General features: G+C 33.8%; 1 protein-coding gene and 1 long non-coding RNA gene across 2 annotated transcripts; one reads left to right on the forward strand and one right to left on the reverse strand.

Moving 5' to 3' along the window:
* The first annotated feature begins 1,514 nt into the window (after window positions 1-1,514).
* On the forward strand, window positions 1,515-4,474 carry LOC127879963 (low-density lipoprotein receptor 1-like). The gene is made up of 5 exons (XM_052427111.1): window positions 1,515-1,634; window positions 2,518-2,640; window positions 2,823-2,951; window positions 3,341-3,460; window positions 3,865-4,474. Exons 1-5 carry the CDS (start codon window positions 1,541-1,543, stop codon window positions 3,993-3,995), a joined length of 597 nt encoding a protein of 198 aa, XP_052283071.1. The 5' UTR covers window positions 1,515-1,540; the 3' UTR covers window positions 3,996-4,474.
* Window positions 4,475-5,595: 1,121 nt separating this feature from the next.
* Window positions 5,596-7,588, reverse strand: LOC127879965 (uncharacterized). Its single transcript, XR_008049365.1, has 2 exons — window positions 7,323-7,588; window positions 5,596-5,930 (listed from the first exon to the last, which is right to left on the reverse strand). It is a non-coding gene; the product is annotated as an uncharacterized LOC127879965 (long non-coding RNA).
* Between the last annotated feature and the right edge of the window lie 721 nt (window positions 7,589-8,309).

The following is an 8,309-nucleotide window of genomic DNA, read 5'->3' on the forward strand; positions in this document are numbered from 1 at the left end:
CTGAAAGTGTTTCTATTTCAACATTGAACAGGTCTGGGTTCTAATAGTGAATATGTCTGGGTTCTGAAACTGATTATATCTGGGTTCCGCATGTTCATGTCTTCGTTCTCACACTGAATACCTATGGGTTCCAAAATGAATATGTCTGAGTGCTGACACTAAATTTGTTTGGATTCCAACACAGAATATGTATGGGTTTCAACACTTAGTATATACTTATGGGTTCTGACACTGAATATGCGTGGTTTCTGTCATGGAATATGTATGGGTTCTGACTCTTAATACGGCTGAGTTCCGACACTGAATATGTCTCGGTGCCATATGTAAATATGTTTGAGCTCCGACGATAAATATGTGTGGTCTCTGACTATGAAAATTCTGGGTTTAACTCTTAACGTTTGGATTTCGAATTTAAAACTTCAAATAATTTTGCTTTTTAAGAGTGCATAATGAATTACTCGTCCACCACTGTGGAACTGGTTAGACATCGTATGATTTTATGTGTAAGTAATTTAATATTTTTTGAAGTTGATTTTTCTAGAGCGATAAATTGCATGTGTATGTATGATTCGTAAAAAATACTCTTGCCTCTTGTTGACAATCTTGCTGAAATTAAGTTAACAAATGCAGACGAAATTTAGACTGGAAAGTTTGAGGAATTGTGATAACGTTTTAAGATCCATTCATACTTTTACGTTTTTAGTCGTTCCCGGTTTACGAGGAAATGTATTTTAACAATCACATGAGGCTCAGAAAAGTATTGTATAACCAGTCACCATCGTCACGTTATCCTCAGTATGATCGGTGTGTACACAATGAAAATTCTAGATAAACCACGGCACGAAATGGCGTCATTTTTTCGACAAAATGACGTCATAAATCCAGCGAAATTATTCAGTTAAACTAATTTTGTCTAAATAAAAAGGTTTACTGAATAAAAAATGGGATAAATAGAATAATTGATTAGTGTTGATTATAGATCAGGTTTATCATGCTCGTGCTTTTTGTTTTTTAAGCCTCGCATGATAAACCTGATCTATAATTAATCAACACTAACCTATTACAGTAGTCTTAATATAACTACTGTACTTCTTCATAAAAATCCAAAACCTTTACTGAAGGAAATGAAAATATTACATCGAAAAGTGTTGCTGTTATTTGTGGGATTCTGTTTATTCGGACTCGGTTAGTTAGATTGTTCATAGATCGAGTGACTTGCCGGTCGGCAAACGTTTTTAGATCAACGCAACTGAATTTCATTGTTTTCATTTTTGAGCTCTTTTCGTCGACATTATTTATAATAAGCAGTGTTCGGATTGCTAGATTCTGCTTTTAATTCAATCAACGTGATTTTATTGTTTTTCTTTTTAATGACTATTGGTTGTAAGTTGTAGATCTACTGAAAATTAACAATTTATGGCCGTGTGGTTATTTGATTTGTTTAAGTTTTAGTGCACCCGTATGATTTATTGAAGCTATATATTCAATGTGTTATTACTTTTTTTCAGTAAAACTAGAAATAACTTGCAGCTATGGACAAATGGCTTGTGCATCGGGGGATAAATGTGTTCCGCTAAGTTGGAAATGTGATGGGGTTGCTGACTGTCCTGACGTCTCAGATGAATTGAATTGTCGTACGTGATTTTCTCTACGTTATGTTAACTTGTAATATTGAGTTTCTATAATTTGAAAGTTTTGACAGAAAACCTGCGAACTTAAAAGGGGGTGTTGTTGTGGAATGTGGCTATTAAATTTAATTCACTGGAAAACCGGGTCACGGAAAAACGTCAACTTAAATTTGATTGGTAGAAGAAGGAATGGTCTGACAAAATAGACCAATAGAAATGCGTAGTTCTTTAACCTAGGTATGTGGTGTCTAACATGGTTAATAGGGAATGATTATGAAATATTGAGTAGGATGCTAATAACTTGGCAACGAAATTATTAGTACACTATTGAAATTTAAGCGAAGTACAAAATAACAGTTATAATTGTAACACATACAGTTTTGGTTCCTTAATTTTTAACTAACATTTTTTTTGAAAGTTTATTTGATAATGATAAATTAGCTTTTTGATTGCGTAAAGAAAATTACTTGTAGCCTAATGTTAAATGACTCAATATATATAAGATAAAAGAACAAAGTAGAAGTAGATTAATTATTTGAACATAATATATGGTTTATTTATTTATTGAGTTCTTCATTATAAAAATAATGTTTTTTGCTGATTTAAAATATGGAAAATATCATATATATGGTATTGTGTAGTTAATATTTTATTTTTGTATTAAAGAGAATATGTATTGCTAATCATGTACAGAGGTTACTTAACCGAAGTAACAACGATAACCCGTTTATTATTTAAGGTCAATGTGTCCTCATAGATTTGGTTTGAAAAGAAAACCACACTTAATCAGAACTATTTTAATCCGTATTATTTACCAGAACATTTATTTTAATCTAATTGCTTCTTCTTTAACCTTAAACTTACTGCAAGAAATAATTGTTACTTGCAGCTGCTCAGACTTGTGCACAATCAGAATTTGCCTGTGGAACTAATGGCACCTGCATACCAACTAAGTGGAGATGTGACAAAGAATTAGATTGTGAGCACGGAGAAGATGAAAAGAATTGTGAAGGTAAACAATTCATGGAAATCTCAATGCTTGCTTTGAAACTTAAGTTAAAATGCAATAATAAATAATTGCAAGGTCAATTACACATTGGTAGGATTTTTTTTTAAATAAATTAATAAATATACATTAAAGTGTGTCTATATTCATATGTTATTGAAATCTTTTGTATGTTTTTCCATTTGCAGCATTGCAGTCAGTTTGTACTCCAAAACAGTTATATTGTGCAGCAGATAAAGAGTGCATTGATAATGACTGGAAATGCGATGAGGTGGACGACTGCTCAGATGGAAGTGATGAAAGCAATTGCACTGTCAGTAAGTACTCCTATATTTGGTACGGGTTGCAAAAACTAATAGAATAATGTGAATGCACAATTATTTTTAAAATGTAACAATGCAAATTAGCAGCAATAGGGCAAAGTCTCACTCCTAGGGGAATGGGGCAGGTGACCTTTGAAAGGCTGAATGCTTAAACTTGTTACCTTGGCAGATGGAATTAAATTATATATTTTCATTTACTTAAAATGAGGAAATCAATATTTAAGGAAAGAGTATAGCAAAGAAACTACTGTTGGAGCATCATGAAACTTGTGAAACACATAAGCACACTCTACTTTTGATACATATATGCTTTTCACAATTGTTAACACTTATTAAAATTTTGTTAAATGAATATGTTGTCTAATGAAAATATTGCTTAACAGTTGACCGACATTGTGGTGAGGCCATGTTCACCTGCGTCAATGGGCAGTGTATCTCCAAGGAATGGCATTGTGACGGAGATGCTGATTGTCTTGACGGTTCTGATGAAAAAGAGTGTGATGGTATTTGAACATTATTGTCATTAATATTATTGTATATTTAAATCTGGCAACATTCAGACCCATTCCATTATTAATATCAATATTGAAACTGTATGATCCATAGTCTAACAGGATACTTGGATTGATACTTGATCACTAAATAATAAAATATAGAACTCTTGTAAATTGTACAAGTATTTATCAAGTAACATTATTAAATGAATATTCTCATCAATGTTATTTATTTGTCAAAAACATCTCTGGCTTATTTATTTGTGGTTTCAATCGTATGCGTGAAAATTCCATATAATTGTTTATTGACTGACTGATTGACAATAAATAGAAAACTTGATTTTTTATTAATCAAATAATCACTTCATGTTGTATGAATGAAGTAAACTATTATATTAAAATTATTTTTTAAGCCAAATCATGCGGCGCTGAGCAAATCAAATGTACTGACGGCAGTCGCTGTATTGACCATTCATGGCGCTGTGATGGCGACTTTGACTGCTCAGACTACAGTGATGAGAATAACTGCACAGGCTCTGATTGACAATTTTACAAACACGTGGTTTCATGGACGTATCTGTCAAATTTGTTTTAAAATGCTACTTAACAACCTGTAACATACATGTATTATGATGGTTGATTTCTGCCATATCGTTTTGGTGTATTGGCGAAGAAAGACGGTCGCAAACACGCAGATACGACAATTATCACATTTGTCTGTCGAAGATTTTAGAAGGCGGTTGGAGAGAGCCAACGAGGTTAAATAATGTTATTTCAAGGACTTAGAACCCATGGCCTACTTTCTTTCATTTTCAAAAAAAAAATAAAAAAAATTGATAGATGTGTCGCATGTATGCACATGAGAAGCCGCTTGCGTCGATTGTATGTAGAAATGTGTGTTTAACATGTGTGTATTCAGTTTTCTTTTATTCTTTTGGTTCATATTAGTTACATAATATGATGGTTTTGATCGTGTCAGCGGTATCTTCTTATTCGTAAGTAACAAGTGATAGGAGTTGGGAGGTACATGGTATACACGCAAAAAAGTGTCTCATAAGTCAAATTGGCTGACCCTTTCAAGGGGTTATACTATAATAAAAAAAAGACCTTTACCTTAACCATATTGCAAATCAGATATAAAACAGTCAACTAGTGTGTTGAATCAAATGATTTTAGTTTACGGTAAACATTACATACGAAAAATAAAATAGTTTTCTTACATATTGCAATAATAACATTCCAGAAATATTATCAGGGCAGAAAGTCTTACGAACGAACATCCGACATTAAACATAAAGACGATTAAAGATTGTTTAACTCATGGGTGTGTAGTGTGTCCCCCATTTCAAGACCACAAACCAGTATATACGGATTCTTGAGTGTGTTTTTCTATGCAGGGGTCGCGTTGAACAAGTAAACGAAATCAATTCATTATTCGTTTAAAATATACAAGACATGTCCTAAAATCAGTCATTTGTTATCACATTTGTCATAACACGTGTGTAGCTGTGCGATCCGTTCTGTTTGACGAATTCTCAATACAGTTAAGCAGAGGTGTAAAATGGCAAGTGGCAAACATTGTAAGAAACCTCCTATCGTATACTCGCTACGCCATTTCTTTATAAAGGTAAATAACATGTTTATATTGCGAAAATTTCATGCGAATTTATAAATTTAAACGTGTTGAAATACTCGACATAACCTTGTTCCGGCTCGTTACTTTTCAAGTCGTGTACCATATACCACAGGTCGAAATATTTCATTCAGTCAGTAGTGCGCATGTACCAATTAGAACGGGATTTTTATAATATGTTTCAATAACGTTTGACAATTGATTAATGTCAAATGAACCTCTCGTTGTACAAAGACTGAGTTGGTCCGATTGTCGACGCAAAGAAAGGAATTTAAACGTTGAATTACAACAAACAATTATGTACTTCAAATGACACAAAGACGCCCTATTTTCGTTGTGAAAATTCCAAAACAAATCATTGGGTTTTGTTTGAAAAGCACCTCGTAGTGTTAAGTTAAGCCCACTTCCTCTTGATCACCAATTAGACCACGCAGTCTTAAAAAAGCTTCTGGTCATACTGAAGTGGTTCATAATAGTAAACTTTGATGTTAAAATAAGTTTGGATTCAATATACCGGTTATTCACTTCATTGTTTCGTATTGGCTCTTTACCATCGATTTCGAAAAACTGAATTGGTTATTTGCCATCTTTCGCATATGTTGAATACATTCAAGAGAGCCACATGGCTTTTTTCGGTGTAATTCAACTTCCAAAAATGGCAGTGGAAAAGTCCCAATGCCTGTCTTTATAAGATAAATATGTTGAGCCGCGGTCCAAAGAATCATTTACTTATAAGCTGGAGTGCAACTGCTTGCACGCTGTGCAACGATGTTTACTGAGTTCAGTCTCTACCGTCGTTATCAGTCACCGCATGTTCGGTTTTCAAGGACAAATTGGCGTTCGTGTCTGAAAAATAAAGGACTTTATAACCTTACATCAGAACAAATGTACAATGACCATGAGCGGTCTTTTTTGTGTGTTCACAATTGTGTATTACACCATTTTACTAATGCGTTCATCTCTTAATTTTAGCATGTGGTAAGTCGAATCAAAACGCGATTATACTATTGCACTTAATTTCCTTAGAACTATCACCACACCTTGCAAATCAGATTGAAAACGATCAACTAGTGTGTTTAATCCCATGAGTTCAGGTTACGGGACACATTACATACGAAAACTAAAATAAATGTATCAAAAACCGTAAGAAAGACTCGAATTTACTTAAAGTTCACCTTCAGATAATGCTTTTTTACTAGTTTTGATCAATTTATTTAACTGAGCTAAATGTGTTCAATTTAGATGCCAAACAGAGATGTATCGATATGGACATGTTTGTATTGTTTGGAATTTCAATTAACAACATATAATCTGATTCGTACACACAAGTTCACTTTCGCAAAAACAAGACAAGTGTCATGTGTTTACCCACACACGTGAACAATGTGTTAATCGATCTGACTTTTAATATGTCTGGCAAAAAAAACGTCGTCATGAAGGCTTATGATTAAATCCAGTTGGCGTTGGAAATATATCCGCAGTTCTGTTATGTCGCACTGTATGAATTGGCACACAATAAATAAGGTTATGTTTTCATGTCATCTGGCAAATCTCCTAAAACTTGTGCGTCTTTTTGTGTTGACCCAATATTTACAGTTGATAAGGTAATAATTAGTTGTGTGATTGGCTGGCATCACATAAAAAATTTCAAACTTCAATGACCTTGCAGTCACATTGAAAGTCTTAACTATAAAAACGTGAAAAATAACTCATAAAACCTCATATTTAAGCTTTACTAGTTCTTCAATCCTCGTGAGTAAACAACATGGTATATTGTTTGGAGTTCATATGTGCATAACCTTCAGTTCTGAAGACAAAACTTGTAACACTTTAAAGGGGTCTTTTCACAGATTTTGGCATGTATTGAAGTGTGTCATTAAATACTGTATATTGATAAATGTAAACAATAGAACAACAGAACTCTCCAAATTATTCAATCGTTTCGCGTTGCAACAAATTATATAATTTTTTCAAATGGTCAAAATATGCATATAATGGTTATTTTAGAGCATGGTAAATGTTCAGTATTACTGTTTCCTCACAAATATCATGAATACAACGTACATTTGCGAATATGAAACTTTTTTTTCAATTTTGTCAATTTACCAAAATGTGAAAAGGCCCCTTTAATCCTCACAACTATTGATCGTCTTCAGAAAGATCTACATATAGATTATGCTAGACATATAACCGTGGCTGAACCATTTTAACAAAGTCCTGGATTACAATGGTATTTACCTCTATTCTGCAATACGCTAACGCAGCAATCATACGATGTCGTCTGATCTTCCCACTCATCAGTTCAGACGAAGCTTATCGAACTTGTTGCCTTATTCCGCCTCGTTGTGGTCGCGCGATATCATGTGGTAAGACCTGGGCGTCTAAGTTTGCACTGAGTGATGTATTGACCAAGAATAGCATTATTATTACCGTGTTTATTTGAAAAGTACTCAGTGTGAATACTAAAGCTAATGAATGATAAGCTAACACAACGATGTATAAAACCTACACGTCTCCCTGTTTGTTAAAAGCTTGGTAAAGATTGTTTAAGGTCGTTAAGACATGCGCGTGTTCTTTAGCATACAATGTACTTCAAGTGTGTTTCTGGGTTACAATAATGATAGAGAATGTGGCTGGATTTCAGCAATGATTAAATGTCTGGATTCTAAACATGCCTGTGTTCTTACACTGAATATGTCTCGGTTCTTACACTGAAGATGTCTGGGTTCGAAGACTGAATTATTCTGAGTTCAAGCACTATTTCTGGGCTCTAACACTGAATATGTCAAGGTTCAAAAACTGAATATATCAAGGTTAAACAATTAATATGTCTCGGTTTTTACACTTAATATGTCTGATTCTCACACTGAATATGTCTGAGTTCTGACACTAAATATCCATGGGTTCTGATAGAGAATAAGTCTGGGTTCAAACACTGAATTTGTCTGGGTTCTTACACTGAAAATGTTTGGGTCTTACACTCGTCTGGTCTGGGTTTTAACAATGAATATGTATGGGTTCCGGTACTGAATTCTACAACACCAAGCACGTCTGGGTTTTAACACTGAATATATCTGGGTTACAACACTGAAAATGTTTCTATTCCAACACTGAACATGTCTAGGTTATAACACTAAATGTGTCTTTTTTCTTACACTGACTATGTATGGGTTCCAAAAATGAATATGCCTTGGTGCTGACACTAAATATGTTTGGGCTCTTACA

Source organism: Dreissena polymorpha, chromosome 4 (genome assembly GCF_020536995.1).
Source record: "Dreissena polymorpha isolate Duluth1 chromosome 4, UMN_Dpol_1.0, whole genome shotgun sequence".
NCBI lineage: Eukaryota > Metazoa > Mollusca > Bivalvia > Myida > Dreissenidae > Dreissena > Dreissena polymorpha.